General features: G+C 47.0%; 1 protein-coding gene and 1 long non-coding RNA gene across 2 annotated transcripts in view; both read left to right on the forward strand.

Moving 5' to 3' along the window:
- The first annotated feature begins 7,480 nt into the window (after nt 1-7,480).
- The window catches only part of LOC142599189 (zinc finger protein 367-like), a 30,893-nt gene continuing 15,975 nt past the window's right edge, over nt 7,481-22,398 (forward strand). The window contains exon 1 of the mRNA XM_075739077.1: nt 7,481-8,176. Within this exon, the coding sequence (XP_075595192.1) occupies nt 7,832-8,176 (345 nt within the window). The 5' untranslated portion in view covers nt 7,481-7,831. The remainder of the gene's footprint in view (nt 8,177-22,398) is intronic.
- On the forward strand, nt 15,850-22,111 carry LOC142599271 (uncharacterized). The gene is made up of 2 exons (XR_012832901.1): nt 15,850-18,756; nt 21,754-22,111. It is a non-coding gene; the product is annotated as an uncharacterized LOC142599271 (long non-coding RNA).

Here is a 22,398-nt window from a genome sequence, read left to right on the forward strand (position 1 = left end):
TAGCAGAAAGAACTGCTAATATTGGCAAGCTCACTTTCCCCAACCTCATTACTGGAAATCGCTGAAAAAGTTTTGCTGGAACTTAAAAAAAAAATAAAAAATGAAGTGCAGAACAAAAACATGGAAAGAATTTGTCTGGAAAAGCTGCACTTTGGCAGAGTTAATAACTAGAAATAATCAAATTATAGTGCAAAATATCTCAGGAACTATAACTATAAGCATCACTTGTAATATAAATTATTTGCACGCTATACCTTTGCAATGAATGGCTACAATACCTTCAGCACTTTCACAAATATTGAGAAATGTTTTAACTATAGTATCACGAGATATGCTTCCATCAGCAAAGAGGAGGTCATAATGCTCAAATCCAGCATCTGTAAATCGTTTGACATCATATAGTTTTTTGTTGAGGTGTATTATAGTGTTGACATTATGTTTCTTGAAGTATGGGGAATAAACCTCTGGAGCATGGTACAGACAGTCTATTTGAAAAATTAAAAAAAACCCTTTCAAACTGCAGAAATATGTGAATACTAAAAAAAAATAGATGAAAAAACACTTTCAAAATAAAACTCATGTTCAACATGTAGAAATTGACTAACCAAAAATGGAATTTTAACATAATTGCCTAGTTCAGATACAACTAAACCAAGAATTAAAATTTTACTCTCAGTGGTCTTATAAAAGAAAAAGAGCCAAGGAAAAAAAACCCACCACAGTTCAAGGAACAATTTTTAAAGTTTGTTCTTACTGATAACAATCAACTAAGCAAGCAGTGGGCTTGTGTCTCACACCTCCATCTTTAAGCATACCATCTTCAATTTTACTTCTTGAATGAGGTCCACTGAAGACAATGCATTTGTTTGGTATTATCCAGTTAAAAATCTCCATTTTCTGCTCTCTGTCAAGAGAACATCATGATTTTACCCCAGCCGGCAGCTGAGCACCACGCGGCTGCTCGCTCACTCCCCCTCCCACCCTCAACAGGATGGGGGAGAGAATCAGAAGAGTGAAAGTGAGAGAACTCGTGGGTTGAGATAAAAAGAGTTTAAAACAGGACAAACATAAAAAGGGAAAATAATAATAATAACAATAATAATATATACAAAACAAGTGATGAACAGCACAACTTCTTATCACCCGAAGTCGATGCTATGCAAGACACCCAGCTGCCGTGCCAGGCCCCCCAGCTGCAAATGGAACATGACGTTGTATGGTATGGAATATCTCTTTGGTCAGTTTGGGTCAGCTGTCCTTGGCTGTGTCCCCTCCCAGCTTCTTGGGCGCCCCTCACCTTCTCATTAGCAGGGCAGTATGAGAAGCTGAAAAGTCCTTGACTACTTGGCAAAAACTAAAACCATCAGTGTGTTATCAACATTATTCTCATTCTAAATCCAAAACAGAGCACTACACCAGCTGTCAGAAAGAAAATTAACTCTATCCCTGCCAAAACCAGGACAGCTAGATAGAAGTGATATATGTTTTTTTGCCAAAGGAAGTGTGTGTTAGTAGCCTGCTTTTTGTTTCATCAGGAGAATGCCAGATGCTCTCAACGTTACTCTTCTTGCCTATATTTTCCTCTTTCTAAATTACAGTTTTAGAGCAATGCATCTTCATCTGAAAAGCAACTTCTATTTTTAAAATTTTTATAGGTTTCAAAATTGAGCTTAGCCTTAGCTCTGTCCACTATTTAAATAATAATTTTTTAAATTCTAAAAATACCTAATTTTCTCTTTACAGATAACTGGCAGTTTTACGTTTGTGAGACTATGCATAGTCAAGTTTTTTATTTCTTTATCTACACATTAGTTTCCCATGTCCCAAAGTGAATTTTATAGGCTTGAGTTTCCCAGAACTCTGTTTTTCTTTACCGCAAAGAGTATTATTATACCATTTTCATCTGTTCATAGATGTATACTTTAATTGCTTTCCAAAAGACAACTAAATATAGACTTGTATGTATGTCCTCAAGTTTCTCATCAAGATTGCTCAGGAATATGCATGACCTATAAGAAGTGGTTGAGGAACAAATTCCCTCTCCACCATCACCTTCCAGGGACTGAATAAAAAATGTGGGGAAAAAAAAAATAATTTCCTGTTTGCTTTCTGCAATATCTACTTCCTCTCAGTATTTTGAGCTTAAATTTGAATTTTGATTCTCTCTGATTACACACCTATATTTAACAATCAAAGCTTAAAGAGACAAAACAGAACACAGAAATGGAAACTTATACTAAAAACCACCCAATCACCCGCCCCCCCCAATCCAAAAACCCCACATATCATAAAACAACCATTACATAAACCAAGCATTAATAACAGCAAACAAATCAGAAGATGCATACTAAACACTTACCTCATAATACGAATATTCATTTTAGTCAAATGCATCAAAATCAAGGAAAGCGTACTGCAAAGCCTAAAATTCACAATACAGCTTTTAACAAAGATAGCATCTTCTCAATTAGGACAGTTTTATCACTCGTAGGTTACTGAAATCCCCATAATACTTTTTCTACTGTTTCAAAGAAATTTTTCCATTCTTTTGGGGGAAAAAAAAAAGAAAAAAAAGAAAGAAAAAGCAGATGAACTCAATCCTGGTTCAAAAGAGATTTCAGAATTTTAATATTTGCTGGAAAGGCAACACAGCTAGGCACACACAGTCCAGGAGGTTCCTGCAGAGCATTGATGATAACTTTTTGACACAGGTGGTAGAGGAGCCCATGAGGAGAGGGGTGCTGCTGGACCTCGTGCTAACAAACAAAGAAGGACTGGTTGGGGATGTGAAGGTTGGGGGCAGCCTTGGCTGCAGTGACCATGAGATGGTGGAGTTCAGGATCCTGCATGGAAGGAGCAGGGCAATAATTAAGATTACAACCCTGGACTTCAGGAGAGGGAACTTTGGCCTCTTCAAAGACCTGCTTGAGAGACTCCCATGAGTTAAGGCCCTAGAAGGTAAGGAGGCCCAAGAGACCCAGTCAATATTCAAGCACCACTTCCTCCGAGCTCAAGATCGGTGCATCCCGAAGAGTAGGGAATCAAGCAAAAGGAGGCAGGAGATTTTCATGGATGAGCAAGGAGCTCCTGGAAAACTCAAAGGGAAGAAAGAAGTTTACAGAATGTGGAAAAAGGGACTGGCCACTTGGGAGGAATATAGGGACATACTCAGAGTGTGTAGGGATGCAATGAGGACGGCTAAGGCCCACTTGGAATTAAATCTGGCAGGGGATGTCAAGGACAACAAGAAGGGCTTTTTCAAGTACATCAGCAGCAAAAGGAAGACTAGGGAAAATGTGGGCCCACTGCTGAATGTGGTGGGTGCCTTGGTGATGGAGGATACAGAGAAGGTGGAGTTACTGAATGCTGCCTTTGCTTCAGTCTTTACTGCCAAGGCCAGCCCTCAGGAAACCCAGACCCTGGAGGTAGGAGAGAAAGTCTGGAGAAAGGAAGACCTTCCCTTGGTTGAGGAGGATTGGGTTAGAGAACATCTAGGCAAACTTGACACCCACAAATACATGGACCCTGATGGGATGCACCCGCAAGTGCTGAGGGAGCTGGCAGATGTTATTGCTAAGCCACTCTCAGTCCTCTTTGAAAGCAGAACAGGAGAGGTGCCTGAGGACTGGAGGAAAGCCAGTGTCACTCTGGTCTTCAGAAAGGGCAAGAAGGAGGACCCGGGAAACTACAGGCCAGTCAGCCTCACCTCCATCCCTGAAAAGGTGATGGAACAGCTCATTCTGTCTCCCATAACATCCTCATAAGCGAGCTTAGGAAGTGTGGGTTAGATGAGTGGACAGTGAGGTGGGTTGAGAACTGGATGAATGGCAGGGCTCAGAGGGTTGTGATAAGTGGTGCAGAGTCTAGTTGGAGGCCTGTAGCTAGTGGTGTGCCCCAGGGGTCAGTACTGGGTCCAGTCTTGTTCAACATACTCATCAATGACCTGGACGAGGGAACAGAGTGTACCCTCAGCAAGTTTGCTGATGATACAAAACTGGGAGGCGTGGCTGACACACCAGAAGGCTGTGCTGCCATTCAGCGAGACCGGGACAGACTAGAGAATTGGGCAGAGAGGAACCTCATGAAATTCAACAAGGGCAAGTGTAGGGTCCTGCACCTAGGGAGGAATAACCCCATGCACCAATACAGCTTAGGGGTTGACCTGCTGGGAAGCAGCTCTGCAGGGAAGGACCTGGGAATCCTGGTGGACAACAAGCTCTCCATGAGCCAGCAATGTGCCCTTGCGGCCAAGAAGGCCAATGATATCCTGGGGTGCATTAAGAAGAGTGTGGCCAGCAGGTCGAGGGAGGTTATCCTCCCCCTCTACTCTGCCCAGGTGAGGCCACATCTGGAGTACTGTGTCCAGTTCTGGGCTCCCCAGTTCAAGAAAGACAGGGACCTACTGGAGAGAGTCCAGAGGAGGACTGCAATGATGATTAGGGGACTTTCCTCATCTCTCCGATGAGGAAAGGCTGAGAGAGCTGGAGAAGAAAAGACTGAGAGGGGATCTTCTCAATGCTTATAAATATCTAAAGGGTGGATGTCAAGAGGATGGGGCCAGACTCTTTTCAGTGATGCCCAGCAACAGGACAAGGGGCAATGGGCACAAACTGGAACATAGGAAGTTCCATCTGAATATGAGGAAAACTTTCTTGACTTTGAGGGTGACCGAGCACTGGAACAGATTGTCCAGAGAGGTTGTAGAGTCTCCTTCTCTAGAGATATTCCAAACCCACCTTGACATGACCCTGTGCAACCTGCTCTAGGTGAACCTGCTTTAGCAGGGGGATTGGACTAGATGATCTCCAGAGGTCCCTTCCAAGCCCTACCATTCTGTGATTCTGTGTAATCAATATGCAGTTGTCCCATGCAGGTGGTGTAGATGGCTATGGTTATACACATTTTTTTAAAGGCAATTCTCCTATTATTTTATTGTCAGTATGGGGTATTCTCAACTGGTAAGGGTCAGCTTAGATTTGGTCTTCAGGTCACGTGAATGCTGAGGTAAAAGCTCATAGTAGTGTTCATTCTCCTAAGCAAGTCATATTGCATTGTCGCAGTTTAGCCTTGGCTGGCAACTAAGCACCGTGCAGCCGCTCGCTCACTCCCCCCCTCGAGAGGATGGGAGAGAGAATCAGAAGAGTCAAAATGAGAGCACTCATGGGTCGAGATAAAAAGAGTTTAACAGGACAAACACAAAAATGAAAATAATAACAATAATAATAGTAATATATACAAAACAAGTGATGAACAGCACAACTTCTTATCACCCGAAGTCGATGCTACGCACGACCCCCAGCTGCTCAGCCTCCCAGCCCACACACGCAAGCAAAACAAGACAAGGAATTAATTCGCCACTTTCCATCAGCAGGCAGGTATTCAGCCCTCTCCAGGAAAGCAGGGGTCCATCACACATAACAGTTACTTGGGAAGATAAACGCCATCACTCCAAAGTCAATGCTGCGCAAGACCCCTGGCTACCACCTAAGGCCCCAGCTGCCACACCTGTCCGCCTACCCCCCAGTTATAAACAGGACATGACATCATATGGTATGGAATATCCCTTTGGTCAGTTTGGGTCAGCTGTCCTTGGCTGTGTCCCCTCCCAGCTTCTTGGGCGCCCCTCACCTTCTCATTAGCAGGGCAGTATGAGAAGCTGAAAAGTCCTTGACTACTTGGCAAAAGCTAAAACCATCAGTGTGTTATCAAGATTGTTCCCATCCTATATCCAAAACAGAGCACTACACCAGCTGTCAGAAAGAAAATTAACTCTATCCCTGCCAAAACCAGTGTAGCCAAAAAGATAGGCCTGTAACGAAGGCCTGCTTGTATTATACATAATAAGAAAATGTAGCCAAGAAGAAAGGCCTGTAATGAAGGCCTGCTTGTATTATATGTGATAAGAAACTATTCATTATTACTTTAGGTAGAAGGCTAACAATTCTTAGAATGAGCACCTGCTACACATCATGAGAAAAAGGAGGAGCTACAAGACACTTCAAGGTCCTTATGTACATACTTTGCAGAAAGGGAGGACATTAATTGCCTCCAGCAACATCCTTATCTTTCTGAGGCGTATAGCAAACAATTACCAACACTGAAATACTGAGAAACTAGGGGAAAGGTAATTTGGGCCAGGGTCCCCACGACCACCGACCCATAAGCCCCCTACCCAAATTATACCACCTACTCAAAAGATAGAGGCGGAGAACAGAACTGAGCATGCGTTCTAGTTTGCATACTAAGCGAAGAAATATGAACCAATTATTGGAACGGGGAGTGTACCACTTTGTAATCTTTGTAACATTTGTGTATAAATATGACAAGAGAACCAGCATTAGGTGTGCCTGATTTGAGGAACTATCCTCCTGACACCCAGCGCTGCAATAAAGGAAATGCCTGCTTCTTAATGCTAAATTGGTGTTAAGGAGTTTTCTTTCATTCCCGAATTTCGGTGACACCAGGACATGCATTTAGTGCCTTGCCTTTTATTACCAACCCTCACAAAACAGCATTAGACTCATTGGACTCTCTGTTAGTGTATGATCAAGCAATTGGACGGAGCTGTAGATTATTTTAAACGTGTGCGTGAAGGAGCAGAGCTGCCCACTCAGCGTGGCTTATCATCGTTAGGGTCTAGTACTGAAACAGTCATTTCTCCATACACTCTGGACACCCCCCCCCAGCGATATCCACAGGGAGGCAGCAGCCCGCAGGAGCCCGCCAGCGGCTCCAAGCTCCGTATTCTGCGTCCTTACAGCTGCCGCTACAGCGCCCCACAACGGCCACTGCGTGCCGCAATGACCGCGCTGCCGCAGCCTCTGCAGCGTCTGATCCGGGTCTCCCGCCCTAAACACATCTCGGCGATGGCAGTAGCCCGTCCTGGTGGCGATTTCCCTCCACTCCTCCCGTTGCTATGTGCAATCCTCAGCTACTCCCCACCTCTAGAGACAGAGTCGCGGCAGAAGACGACTTTTCCTTACGATAGGGCACAATGAAATCTCAGTGCCTTGCAGGCGCTTTCTAGCATCTCTTCTGCATGACAAGCACCAAATACCCGAGTGATGGCCGACTCTTTAAAGCCCACGGGTGACGCGCCGCGTCCAGAGCCAGGTGCGCTAGAGCTCGTTCAGCAAGCGCCCAAACGGCGAAACAAAAACGCGCGCCAAGCTAGAGCGGACGAATAAACCCTCCCCCGCTCGCCCGCCCGCCGTGGCGGGCCAATCAACAGCCAGGCTGTGCCTCCTCAGAGGAAATTAGTTATAGTGAAGCAAAACACCCCCAGCAGTCCACCAGCCTAGTCAGTTTCGAATTCTACCAGTCGGCCTGGCGTCTGGCCAATAGAGCGGCAGAAGTGAAGCCGAGTTCCGCTCTGTCCCCGCCCACAGGGCAAAGTGGTTGGTGAGCGGGAACTGTTGCTCCATGACGTCAGCGCCTGGTTCGATGATTGGTTACGCCCAGGCGCGAAATGTAACGCGGGAAAGTCTCCGGTTCGGCTTGAGTTGTGCAACAGTAGCTCTTCTTCAGGAGTCATCAGGACTGGGACTACAAGTGGGGACCAGCGCTGCTTCAGAAAGGTGCGGGGAGACTGTAGCTGTCGCAGAATTTGCGATAGTGGTAGCTGGGAAAGGGAGGTGAGGCCCCGACAGCAGTCGCCGTCTCCGCAATGAACAGCTAAAGCAGACCTTGGGGGTGACAAGTGGTGGCGGTTGCAGGATTTTTATGCCTTCCCTGCCCTGAGACGTAGACTCGGAAAGTGGAGCTGAGCCGTTGTGGAGCTTCCCCACTCCCTCTTCCCTCTTCTGCGCTGGTGTCTGCAAGGGGGGTGGCGATGGTGGAGAGGCCACCGCCGGGTCCCCCGGTGACTCTTTTCCAGGACTCCCCGAAGCGCGTCCTGATTTCTGTTATCAAAACCACGTCGATCAAACCGCTCTCCCGAGGAAGAGGTGAGCAGCCAGCACTCCCCCCGCCCGTTCCCATCAGCCCTGGCTTCAGCGACTTCATGGTTTACCCCTGGCGCTGGGGGGAGAACGCCCACAATGTGACCTTTAGCCCGGGTGGCTCCGTCGCCCCTTTGTTCGTCCAACAGCCCCATGGGGGGCCAGCCAGGACCTGCAGCGGGAAAGAGGAGGCGGGTAGCCCAGGCAGCAGTTGCAGCAGCAGCCACCTCCTCAAGGTGAGTGTAGCCGGGACAGGCCAAGCAGCCGGGCGCGATGGGGTGAACTCCGCTGCCCCGTGCGTGCAGCCTGGAGTCGGTGGGGTGGTAAGGTGCCTCACTACGGAAGAGCAGAGACGCAAAGTTAGAGGGACGCGCTGAGCCTATTCTTCCCTATTCTCAGCGTCTAGCTCCTCCCGGCCACTTGAAGTCACTTCCGATGACACCACGGCGCGTCCAATCTCATCGGGGGAAGGGGAAAAGAGGCGAGACGCCTTTAACGGTCCCCGACGGGTGGGATGGGGGCGGAACCAGCTGCAGAGGGATGTCAACCCGCCAACGCGCTGACAACCCTCCAAAACCATCAAAGCTCCATGCCCCCAAAACAAAAAACCCAAACCCCCAACCCTTCAAAAAACCCAGAAACCCTCCAATCCATAGAACCCCCTACAAATTCCAACCACCAAACCAAAAAAAACCCCTCCATGACCCTCAAACTCCATGAATCTCACTCCCCCAAAGTACCCCAAACAGAAAACCCTAAACCCCTAAATATAAGGAACCCTGAAACCTCCAACCCCCCAAATGTTCACACTCTCTCCAAAAGCCTGAACCATGCACAACCTCCCAAACCCAGAAGCCTCCCTCCCCTCAAAAACCCTGGACACCTCCCCTGCAAAAAAAAAAAAAATCCCAAACCCAATCCCCTCAACCCCCTCCAATCCAATAAAACACCCACAACCCCCCCATGAACCCCCAAACCCAACCCCTGCCTCCCAAGAACTTCAGAACTCCCAAAACATGCCTAAACCCAAAACCCCCACAAATTATAACTGCCCCAACCCTTCCTGCCCAAAGCACCTCAACCCTGCCAAAACCCATATAAAACATCCCAACCCCCTGTAAAAAGCCCAAACCAATAACCCCCCCCACCCAAAAGAAATTTAGACCTACCCAATATACCTTCCAACCTAATAAACCCACCCCTCTAAACACAATAGCTTCCCTCAACCACAGACCCAGAAAATCCCAAAAATGAGCTGAAAGAAAACCACACAAAAAAGCGTGCCAAACCCTGAGGAGGCAACTACACTCCCCAAAACATACCACGTGGAAAAAGCACACACCCCCCAGCCTCCTTAACCCCAAGGCGGCAAACACTCTCCCCAAACTGCCACGTGAAAAAGCATACCACTCCCAACTCTTCCTCATCCCCCCCATCCTTGTGTTGGTATTCTGCCCCCTAAACATGCAACATGAAAAAGCACATCAACCCAAGCCCCCAAACTCCAAAAAGGTACCCCCATCAAAATGTGCCACACTAAAAAAAAAAAAAAAAAAAAAGCCTTCCAAAGCCTGAACATCAAATCCTCTCCCCAAAACACGTCACACACAAAGATGCTCCAAACCCAGCCCCTCAAACCCCAAGGAAACAACCTCCCCCCCAAAAAAGCACCATGAAAAAACGCTCCAGCTCCCCGCCCAAAACACGCTACACAAAAACTGTCAAACCCAGCCCACCCAACCCCAAAAAGGCACCCTCACCACTAGAACGTGCCACACAAAAAGATGTGCTAACCCCAGGCCCCTGAACTCTGAGAAGGCAACCCCCACAAAACTCCCCACAGGAAAAAGTATGCCAAACCCCAAGTAGGCAACCACCTGCACCATAACACACTACACAAAAAAGTGCAGCAAATACAGCCCCCCCCAAAATCTCAGGAAGGCACGCTCGCCCCCAGAACATGTCGCATGAAAAAGTGCGCCAACCTCAGGCTACCATACCCTTAAAAGGCACCTCCCTCTACTGAAAAAACATGCAACAGGAAAAAGCGCTCAAAACACAGCCCTCCAAATCCCAATATGGTGGGTTGACCTTGGCTGGCTGCCAGGTGCCCGCCAAAGCTGCTCTATCACTCCCCCTCCTCAACTGGACAGGAGAGAGAAAATACAATGAAAGGCTTGTGTGTCGAGATAAGGACAGGGAGAGATCATTCACCAATTACTGTCATGGGCAAAACAAACAATTTAGAAAAATAAATTTAATTTCTTACCATGCAAAACAGAGTAGAGCAATGAGAAATAAAACCAAATCTTAAAACACCTCCCCCCACCCCTCCCTTCTTCCCAGCTTAACTTTACTCCAAATTTCTCTACCTCCTCCCCCCGAGTGGCATAGGTCAGTTCATCACACCTTGTCTCTGCTGCTCCTTCCTCCTCAGGGGGAGGACTCCTCATGCTCTTCCCCTGCTCCAGCATGGGGTCCCTCTCACAGGAGACAGTCCTCCACGACCTTCTCCAAGGTGAGTCCTTCCCATGGGCTACAGTTCTTCACGAACTGCTCCAGCATGGATCTCTCTCATGGGGTGCAGACCTTCAGGAGCAGACTGCTCCAGCATGGGTCCCCCATGAGGTCACAAGTCCTGCCAGCAAACCTGCTCTGGCGTGGGCTCTTCTCTCCATGGGTTCACAGGTCCTGCCAGGAGCTTGCTCCAGCGTGGGCTTCCCACAGAGTCACAGCCAACAGTCCTTCAGGTGCCTCCACCTGCTCTGGCGTGGGGTCCTCCACAGGCTGCAGGTGGAATCTCTATACCCCCTCATCCTTCCTCCATGGGCTGCAAGGGGACAACCTGCTTCACCATGGTCTTCACCATGGGCTGCAGGGGGAATCTCTGCTCCAGCGCCTGGAGCACCTCCCCCCCTCCTTCTGCTCTGACCTTGGTGTCTGCAAAGTTTCTCACATCTCCTCACTCCTCTCTCTCTGCTGCAAAGAGCTACTGCTCCTTTTTTTTCTCCCCCTTCTTAAATATCTTATCACAGCGGCGCTACCATTGTCGCTAACTGGCTCAGCCTTGGCCAGCGGTGGGTCTGTCTTGCAGCTGACTGACACTAGCTCTGTCGGACCTAGGGGAAGCTTCTAGCAGCTTCTCGCAGAAGCCACCCCTGTAGCTCCCCCTGCTACCAAAGTCTTGTCACACAAACACAAAGCACCCAAGAATGCAACCACCCCCAAAAATGCACCACAGGAAAAAGTGCTCTAAACGTAGCCCCCAAAGCCTCAGAAGGCAGCCTCCTGCCCAAAACATGCCACGTGAAAAAGTATGCCAAATCCTGCCCTCCGAAGTACAAGGCAACCCCCCCAACGTGTGCCACACGAAAAGATGCGCCCAGCTCCCCGAAAACAGAAAAGGCAGCACCTCTCCCTGAAACACACCATAAGAAAAGACACGCCAACCTCAGCCTCTCAAACACCAAGAAGGCACTCTCACCCTACAAAGCGCACCGCAGGAAAAAGTATGCTAAATCCAGCCCCTGGAACACCAAGAAGGCAACCTCCAGCCCAAAAATGTGCCACATGAAAAAGTGCGCCCAAGACCAGCCCTCTGAACCCCAAGAACACAACCAATGGCTCCACAACATGCTACATGAAAAAGTGCAACAAATACAGACCTCTGAACCCTGAGAAGGCAAACTTCTGCCCAAAAATGTTCTGCATGAGAAAGCGCACCAAATCCAGTCCTCCGAATGACAAGAAGGCAACCTTCCACTCCAAAATGTGCACGTCAGCCCCAGCCCCTCAAACCCTGAGAAGGCAACCACTCCCAAAAATGCACCATAGGAGAAGATGCTCCAAATATAGCCCCCCAAATCCTGAGAAGGCAACCTCCTGCCCCAAAATGCACCACATGAAAAAGTGTGCCAAACTCTGCTCTCTGAACCACAGGAAGGCAACACCCCCCCCAAACACACTGCACAAAAAGGTGAGCCAAGCCCAGCCCCCCCGAACCCTGTGAAGGCAACCTTCTGCCCCAAAACATGTCACATAAATATTGTGCCAAACCAAGTTACCCAAACCCCCTATACAAAATGCATCACACAAGAAAGCACACCAGATATAGCCCCCTCAAAATCCAGGAAGGAACCCTCCCCGCCAAATCAAGCCACATGAAAAAGCACAAGTCCTAGCCCATCGAACCCTGAGATCGCAACCCCACCACTGAAAATGCATCACATGAAAAAGTGTGCCAACTCCAGCCCTCCAAACCCTGAGAAAGTAACATCCCGTCCCAAAATGAGCTACAGGAAAAAGCATGCCAAACTCAGCCCCCGAACCCCGGAAAAATCTCCCAAAACATACCGAATTTAAAAATGTGCTAAACCCAGCCACCCAGTGCACCAAATGTTTTAAAAAAAACCCACCACCTAAAATGCGCCAAATGAAGAACACACTAGTACCAGCCTCCCCAACCAAGAAATGTCCCAAAACATGCCAAAACTACATGCCAGACCCTGTTCCATTCAACAATCAAACCCCAAATCCCCCCAAATGTGCCAAAACAAACCCATACCAAATCTAGCCCCCCGAACCACTGAACCAAAAAAAACCCCAAAGCACACCAAAAGAAAAAAATGTGCCAAAGCTATCTCCCTCAACCACATAACCCCCCAAAAAAATCCCAAACCATGTCAAAAGTAAAAAGTGAACCAAAAAACCCCAAGACATACCAAAACAAAACCACACCAAATCCCACCCCAACCACTAGAACAAAAAAGCCCAACACCCAACCCTTCAAAACCCCTAACCTCCCAAAACATGCCAAATCCAGCCCCCACAACCACCAAACCAAAAGGTCCCCAAAACTATGCCAGAAGTTTGCCAAACCCACCCCCTTTAACCATCAAACCAAAAAAAAACCAATCTGCACCAAAACACCACCACACCAAACAGCCCCCCCAACTACTGAACCAAAAAAAAAACCCCAAACACACTGAAACGAAAACATGCCAAACGAAAACCTGGCAAACCTAGCACCTCAAACTACTGAATCAAAAATCCCCAAAACATGCCAAAACAAAACCACACCAAACCAAGCACACTGAACTACCAAACAAAAAAAATCCCTAAGACATGCAACCCCCCCCCAAAATGTTAAACCCAGCCTCTCCCAACCACTGAACCAAAAAACTTCCCAAACTCGCCAAAATAAAAGCGTGTCAAAGCCAATGAAGTGGTTGGGGGAAACCACCAAACCAAAAAAAAGCCCCTAGAATGCACCAAAACAAAAATGGGAAAAAACAAAAATGTGCCAAAACAAGAATGTGCAAGACACAGTCCTGCCAAACCCAGAACAAAAAAACCCACCCAAAACATGCCAAAAGAGAAACAGCCTAAACTAAGCCAATCACCAAATCAAAAAATACCCCACAGCATGCAGAAAATGCTGAAAACATGGCAAAACATGCTAAGCCTCCCAAAACCACACCAAAACAAAAACATGCCAAATGCAGCAGTCCAACCATAAAAAAACCAAAAACCCAATCCTCAAAAAACCCAAACCCAACAAAACCATGCCAAACCCAGTCCCCAGAATGACCAAACCACCCCCACAAAATATGCCAAAATAACTTCAAAAAGCCAAACCCAGCAAAAAAACCCCATTAGCCAAACCCCATCAGCAAACAAAAAAAAAAAAATCCCAGGTGCCAAAACAGAAATGGGCCCAAAAATATGTACCAAACCCAGCCTCCTGAACCACCAAACCAAAACAAGCCACCAAAACACGCCAAAAAATCCTCGCTGCCAAAATAATAGAAACAAACACCAACCATTCAAAACCCCCAAACCCTATATTAACCCCCCAAAACATGCCAAACCCAGCCCCCAAACAACTGAAAAAAAAACCCCTGAAACCACATCAAATCAAAAATGCCCCAAACCCAGTCCCCCATCCACTGAAAAAAAACACCCCATCACACGAAAACCAAAATCTACCAATCACCAACTAATTAAACTCCCATTAAGTGCTAGAAGAAAAATGTGCTAGAAATATGCCAAATCCAGCTCCTCAAACCACCAAACCACAAGAAAACTAATGTGCCAAAAGAAAAATGCGCCAAAACAAAACCTAGCCAAACCCAGCCCCCTCAACAGGAACCCCCCCAAAAAGCCCAAAACATGCTGAAACAAAAACGCACAACCCCCAGAACCACTGAACCGAAAAGCCCTCCAAAACACCATCACCCAACACTAAGGGGACAGACAGGTTCTTTTATGGATCCTTGGCAGAATGATGATGGCACTATATTGTAGTTAAAATTAAAGCTTTATTTTCTTAACAGGATATTATGATTATTATAGCACAGAATTTATGATTAGAATGGCACAGGATTTCTACAAGCAGAATCAATATAGTACAATCTATAAATAGCATAATACATACTTTATAATACAACTTAGCTTATAATTTCTAATCACCTGGACCCTCTGCAGATTGGGTTGGCTCTTAATACATGGTTTGCTGTATCAATATAACAATCATAATCTAGACTTGAAAATCACTCAGTCCTTGGAGGAAGCAGACAATGGTGGAGGTGTCCCTGGCCACTGGGGATTCATGAGTCTCACTGTCCAACAGTAGTTATGCTCCATGTTCCCCATTTAGGACTTGTAACTGCTTGATTTTATAGACAATGCTCTGTGTGCTGCTATGCTTCCCTGTTCATCAACAACACCTGGTTGGCAGAGTGCCTGGGACCTTCAAGGCCAGTAATGGAGTAATCGGCCTGGCACTCAGGAATCTTGAGGCCAGTAGGGAGGGGAAGAAAAAAATCTGTTTGGGTTGTCTACTTGGTTCACAGGACCTTCAGGACCTGATAATGAGGGGAAAGGGAATGAATATGTGACAGAGAATGGCTGCTTGCCTTATAAAATGGTATTAGTTATGCTAGCCATGTTACTAGAGGTCAGGAGCAGGGGGTACCAGTCACAAACACATGAAAAAAACCCAAAACACCCCCCCCCAAACAACACCCCCCCCCCGTGCCAAACCTAACCCTGCCAACCAGAGAACCACCACCCCCAAAACAAGCCAAACCAAACCCACATCAAACTTAGCCCCCCAAAACCACTGAACAAAAAACCCAACCCAAAATACACCAAAGCAAAACCGTGTCAAACCCAGCCCCACAAACCACTGCATGGAAAAAAAAAATGCAAAAAAAATCACCCAAAACATGCCAAATGCAGCCTCCCCAAATACTGGGGAAAAAAAAATCCAAAATAAATGTGACAAAATAAAACTATGCCAAACCCAGTCCCCCAAAAACCCAGAACGAAAGAAAAACAGATAACCAATATCCTGGAATGAAAGAGAATGAGATATCCGATAGCCCAGAAGCAAAATAAACCAAACCACCGAAATGCTCGGAACTGAAAAAACGACGATGAACCTGAAGCTCGGAACCAGAAAGACCCAGATGATCTAAAAGCCTAGAACCCAAAAGCCCAGACAAACCAAAAGCCCGGAAATAGGAGCAGACAACCAACCAACCCAGATGACTCAAAACCCCAGAATCATGAAAAGAGCAGTGGACCCAAAAGCCCCAAAGAAAAACATGAAATCCCAAAAGCCTGGATTCAAAAAAACCCCAAATGACCCAAAAGCTTGGAAACAAACAAACAAAAAAACCCAACTCAAAGCAAACATCCCAAAAGCCTGGAACTGACACCCCCCTCCCCCCAACCAGAGACCCAAAAGCCCAGAATCAAAAATCCCTAGAAAAAATCCCCAGAAAAAATCCCCACCCCCCTCAGGACTAAAAAAATATTCCCAAACCCTCCCGGATTAAAAAAAACATTCCCTAAACACACTAGGATAAAAAAAATCCCCAGAACACCTCTCAGCACCAAAAAAAAAACCCAGGGCAAAAACTCAAACAAAAAAATATAATCCCAGATGACCCAAAAGCCCAGAATCCAACAATCTCAAAACCCCAGAACCCCCAATATCCCAAAACTCCAGAATATGAAAATCCCCAAACTAAAGAACCCAAACCACTCAAAATTCAAAACCCTCAAAATTCAAGATCCAAAAAAATCCCCACAAAACTCCCAGACCCAAAATAAACCCTGACCCCACACCTGAGCAGGTGGATATGCCCTGAAGGAAGCTGCAGCCCATGGAGAGCCTATGCTGGAGAAGCTCCTGGCAGGAACTGAGGCCTCTGGAGAGGAGCTTACGCAGGAGCAAGTTTTCCAGCAGAACCTGTGGCCTCACGGGGGACCCACACTGGAGCAGTCTTCCTGATGGACTATACTCCATGGAAAGGACTGATGCTGGAGCAACTCTTGAAGAACTGCAGCCTGTGGGAAGGACCTATGTTGGAGAATCATAGAATCATAGAACAGCCCAGGTTGGAAGGGACCTCGAAAGATCATCTGGTCCAACCTTTTGTGGGAAAGGGAGCCTAGATGAGATTATCTAGCACCCTGTCCAATCGTGTCTTGAATACCTCTGGTGATGGGGACTCTGCCATGTCCGTGTGGATGTTGTTCCAGTGACTGATTGTTCTCACTGTGAAAAGTTTCTTTCTTATGTCAAGATGAAACCTCTCCTGGTGCAACTTGTACCTGTTGCCCCTGTCTCATCTATGGGGCTCCTCATGAAGAGAAGCCTCTGTCCTCTTTGTAGCTGCCCTTTAAGTACTGGAGTACTGTGAATAGGGCAGTCCCCCCTGAGCCTTCTCTTCTCCAGGGAGAAAACACCTAACTCCTCCAGTCTTTCCTCATAGGGCAGGTTCTCCAGCCCTTTGATCATCTTTGTGGCCTTCTTTGGACCTTCTCCAGTCTGTCCGTGTCTTTCTTGAATTGTGGGAACCAGAAATGGACACAGTACTGCAGGTGCGGCCTGACAAGTGCTGAGTGGGATGATCACGTCTCTATCTCTGCTAGTAATGCCCCTGTGGATGCAGCCCAGAGTCCGATTTGCCTTTGTTGCTGCAGCAGTGCACTGCTGGCTCACGTTCAGCTTGTTGTCCACCAGGACCCCCAGGTCCCTTTCAACAAAGCTGCTCCCCGGCCACACAGACCTTAGCCTGTACTGGGGTCTTTTGTTATTCTGATCTAGGTGCAGGATTTTGCACATGTCTTTATTAAACTTCATACTGTTCTTGCTAGCCCAATCTTCCAGCCTGTCCAGGTCTCTATGTAAGATGGCTCTCCCTTCTGACGTGTTCACCTTTGATGTCATCAGCAAACTTGATGAGGGTGCTTTCAATCCTATTGTCCAGATCATTTATGAAGATGTTGAACAGCATGGGGCCCAGTATCGATCCCTGGGGGACCCCACTTGTGGCAGGCTGCTAGCCTGAGTAAAAACGGTTGATCACCACCCTCTGAGGGTGACCTATTAGCCAATTTCCTACCAATGCATCCAATCTGTATCTTGCCAGTTTGTCCAGGAGAAGGCTCTGGGAAACAGTATCGAACACTGCTGAAGTCCAGATAAACGACATCCACTGCTCTCCCCATGTGTACAGAAGATGTTATTTTGTTGTAGAAGGTGATCGGGTTAGTTTGGCATGATTTGCCTTTGGTAAATTCGTGTTGGCTTTTCCCAATCACCTGCTTCATTAGGTTTGTGATAGTTTCTAGGAGGACTCGTTCCATTACTTTCCCAGGGATTGAAGCAAGACTAATAGGCCTGGAGTTTCCTGGGTCCTCTTTTGGGCCCTTCTTGTAGATGGGTGTGACATTTGCCCTCTTCCAGTCATCAGGGACATCCCTCGATCTCCATGACTTTTCAAAGATTATATAGACAGTGGCCTTGCAACAATGTCAGCCACTTCTCCTAACACCCTGGGGTGGATTCTGTCCAGGCCCATAGATTTATGTGGGTTGAGCCCTTGCAAGAGGCCACAGACCAGCCCTTCCTCCACTACTGGTGGGTCGACACATGCTCTGTCTTAGCTACTTGATCTTGTGATCTGGGGTCCAGCTGCACCAGTAAAGACGGAGGCAAAGAAGGTATTGAGAACCTCTGCCTTGTGAGCATTATTAGTAACTGGTTTCCCTGCCCTGTTTAGCAATGGGCCTATGCCTTCCCTGTCCTTCTGCTTAATGCTCACGTACCTGAAGAACCCTTTCTTGTTGTTCTTGACACCTCTGGCCAATTTCAGTTCTACTTGAGCCTTAGCCTTCCTGCCTGCATCTCTGCATGCCCTAGCAAGGTTCTTGTAGTCCTCAATGACTATTTGGCTGCCTTTCCATAGCTGGTATGCTTCTTTTTTGCCTTTAAGCACAGCCAAAAGCTCATTGTTAAGCCAGGGTGGTGTCTTGTTCTGCCCTCTTCCTTTCCCTTTGTAGCAGATGGACTGTTCTTGTGCTTCCAGGAGGCTGTTCTTGAATAACTTCCAGCACTCACAAGCTCCTTTGCCCTCCATGGATGCTTCCCATGGAATCCCTCACAGCTGGGCTCTGAATGTATTGAAGTTAGCTCTTTGAAAATCCAGGGTCTTAATCCTACTACTGGTCTTCAGCATGCTCAGCAAGATCTTAAACTCCACAGTGTTGTGATTGCTGTATCCATCGGTAGTTATGTTGTCAAGTAAGTCGTCTTGGTTTGGGAGCAGTAAATCTAGCAATGCGCTGTTCCTAGTCGGCATGTCCAGCATCTGTAGCAGGAAGCAATCCTCAATGCATTCCAGGAACCTGATGGACAACTTGTGCACCGCTGTGTTGCTTTCCCAACAAATGTCCCAGTAATTGAAGTCACCCATGAGGACCAGGTTCTGTTGGCTCAAGACTTCCCTGAGCGGCTGAAGTAAGTTTTCGTCAGCCTCGTCACCCTGATTGGGAGGTCAGTAACAGATACCTAACATAAGATCCCCCTTGGTGATGATCCCACCGATCTTGATCCAGAGGCATTTGATAGAACTTTTGTGGTCTCCATAGCTCACCTCCATACATTCAAATTTCTCTTTCACATAAAGTGCAACTCCACCTCCTCTTCTTCCCTTCCTATCTTTCCGAAAGAGCTTGTAGCTATCCATTGCAGTCTTCCAATCCTGTGAGTTTGTGATGGGTTGACCTTGGCTGGACGCGAGGTGCCCACCAAGCTGCTCTATCACTCTCCCTCCTCAGCAGGACATGGGGGGAGAAAATAAGATGGAAAGAACTCGTGCGTCAAGATAAAGGCAGTTTAATAAAGCAAAAGCAAAGGCCATGCGCAGAAGCAGAGGAAAACAAAAGATTTATTCTCTACTTCCCATCAGCAGGTGATGTCCAGCTGCTTCCTGGGAAGCAGGGCTTCAGCACACGTAGCAGTTGCTCCGGAAGACAAACGTCATAATAACGAATGTTCTCTTAGCTTTTATTGCTGAGCAGACGTCATATGGTATGGAATATCCCTTTGGTCAGTTTGGGTCAGCTGTCCTGGCTGTGTCCTCTCCCAAGATCTTGCCTACTCCCAGCCTACTGGCCTTTGGGAGGGAGAGGGGAAAATGCTGGAGAGGCAGCCTTGATGCTGTGCCAGCACTGTTCAGTAATAGCCAAAACACTGGTGTGTTATCAATACCTTGCTAGCTACCAATACACAGCACAGAACTATGAGGGCTGCTATGGGGAAAATTAACTCCATCTCAGCCAGACCAAATACAATCTCCACCCCTTATTTCATACCATTTGCATCATGATCAGGCCCCACATAATTTAATACATATATATATATATCTTTTATCCATCCCATTGTATTTAATTCTCATTACTGAAATCCCCTCTTACCAACACTTACAACTTAAACTACATACTTAAACCATCTTTATACCCAACATACAGATTTATACATTCTCATTAACTATTATCCTCTGTCCCTTAACATATAGATATTATTCTCCTATTCCATGGACTTCTGCCACATCTCCAAATGTTCATAAGAACAGGCTATGACTTGGGCCCAATCCGTCAGGATGGGTGTTCAGGACAAGAGAAGCTGTGTGTTTGATTGTTGGGCACAAACACCGGCTTGCTTTGGGTCATTGGTGCACTCACCTGGTTCCTTGCGAAGCTCACTTGGTTCAGGTCTTTCCTGCTATGTTACTTCCTACAACATACAACTCACATCACAGATTATTTTCCCCCAAGGTTAAATCTCCTTGAGGCACACACCGGGTCTCCCCATCCTTCCGCATTACCCACCAAGTACACCCAGGTCCTTGAACAAAGACAATCCCAGGAATGGGTTTGCCTTTTCCCATGGGAGGAGCATTCCACACCACCTTCCCCAGCCACTTTCCCATGTGCGCTAAGGGGACCTTCTCTCCTCCCACACTATGTAGGGGTTTTGTTTGGGCAGGACCAGGACAGTTAGCAGATCCTCTGGTATTAATCAGCCAAGTGGCTTCTGCTAAATTTATATCCCAGTGCTTCTGTATCCCATTGCCCAATGCCCTCAACATAGTCTTTAACAGTTCATTATATCTCTCGATCTTTCCAGAGGCTTGTGGGTAACAGGGGATGTGATACGCCCACTCAATGCCGTGTTTCTTTGCCCAGGAGCTTATGAGGTTATTTCGGAAATGAGTCCCATTGTCTGATTCAATCCTTTCTGGGGTACCATGTCGCCATAAAATTTGCCTTTCAAGGCCTAGGATGGTGTTTCGGGCAGTGGCATGGTTTACAGGAAATGTCTCTAGCCAGCCAGTAGTTGCTTCCACCATGGTGAGTATGTAGTGCTTTCCTTGGTGTGTTCGTGGCAGTGGTCCAATATAGTTGATCTACTTGAGAGTAGGAAGGCTCTACAGAGGGATCTGGACAGGCTGGATTGATGGGCCGAGGCCAATTGTATGAGGTTCAACAAGGCTAAGTGCCAGGTCCTGCACTTGGGTCACAAGAACCCTATGCAATGCTACAGGCTTGGGAGAGTGGCTGGAAAGCTGCCTGGCAGAAAAGGACCTGGGGGATGTTGGACATCGAGTGAATTGTCACTACATTTTAACTTAAACGAGTTGTCTTCTAGAACTGCTTTATATACATAGTTCAGTAAATTAAAGTGACCACCTCCACCCCAGAAAATGAGTTCTAAATGAGGAAATGGTAAGGGAGACAACTGGACAATGATTTTAAGCATTTGAACTCTTTTCTCAACATTTAAGATACACTTTTAATGTATTACACTGTACAAGTTATCAGCTACTTTTTCAGATACTTTTTCCTCTTACAGCTGCGCTTCAGGACCTGGGGGCATTGGTCAATAGCCGGCTGAATATGAGCCAACAGTGTGCCCAGGTGGCCAACAAGGCCAACAGCATCCTGGCTTGTATCAGAAATAGTGTGGCCAGCAGGACTAGGCAAGTGATCGTCCCCCTGTACTCGGCTCTGGTGAGGCTGCACCTCGAATACTGTGTTCAGCTTTGGGCCCCTCACTACAAGAAAGACATTGAGGTGCTGGAGCACATCCAAAAGAGACCAACGAAGCTGGTGAAGGGTCCAGAGAACAAGTCTTATGAGGAGCAGCTGAGGGAACTGGGATTGTTTAGCCTGGAGAAGAGGAGGGTGAGGGGAGCCCTTATTGCTCTCTACAACTACCTGAAAGGAGGTTGTAGCGAGGTGGGTGTTGGTCTCTTCTCCCAAGTAACAAGTGACAGGACAAGAGGAAATGGCCTCAAGTTGTGCCAGGGGAAGTTTAGATTGGATATTAGTGTGCTGGTTTTGACTGGGATAGAGATAATTTTTTTCATAGTAGCTAGTATGGGACTATGTTTTGGATTTGTGCTGAAAGCAGTGGTGATAATAGAGGGATGTTTTTGTTATTGTTGAGCAGTGCTTACACAGAGTCAAGGCCTTTTCTGCTGGGACACACCACCCCACCAGCAAGTAGGCTGAGGGTTCACGAGAAGTTGGGAGAGGACACAGCCGGGACAGCTGACCCCAAGTGACCAAAGGGATATTCCATACCATATGATGTCATGCTCAGCATATAAAGCTGGGGGAAGAAGAAGGAAGAGGGGGACGTTCGGAGTTAAGGTGTTTGTCTTCCCAAGTAACCCTTACACATGATGGAGCCCTGCTTTCCTGGAGATGGCTGAACACCTGCCTGCCGATAGGAAGCAGTGAATGAATTCCTTGTTTTGCTTTGCTTGCATGCTTGGCTTTTGCCTATTAAACTGTCTTTATCTCAACCCATGAGTTTTCTCACTTTTACTCTTCTGATTTTCTCCTCTATCCCACTGCGGGGCGGGGGAGGAGGGAACTGAGCCAGTGGCTGTGTTGTGTTTAGTTGCTGGCTGGGGTTAATCCACTACAATTAGGAAAAATTTCTTCACCGAAAGGGTTTTCAAGCATTGGAACATGCTGCCCAGGGAAGTAGTTGAGTCACCATCCCTGGAGGTATTTAAAAGACGCTTAGATGTAGTGCTTAGCGACATGGTTTAGTGTTTGGACTTGGCAGTGTTAGGTTAGCAGTTCG

The sequence above is a fragment of the Balearica regulorum genome, chromosome W, assembly GCF_011004875.1.
Source record: "Balearica regulorum gibbericeps isolate bBalReg1 chromosome W, bBalReg1.pri, whole genome shotgun sequence".
NCBI classification, from domain to species: Eukaryota; Metazoa; Chordata; class Aves; order Gruiformes; family Gruidae; genus Balearica; species Balearica regulorum.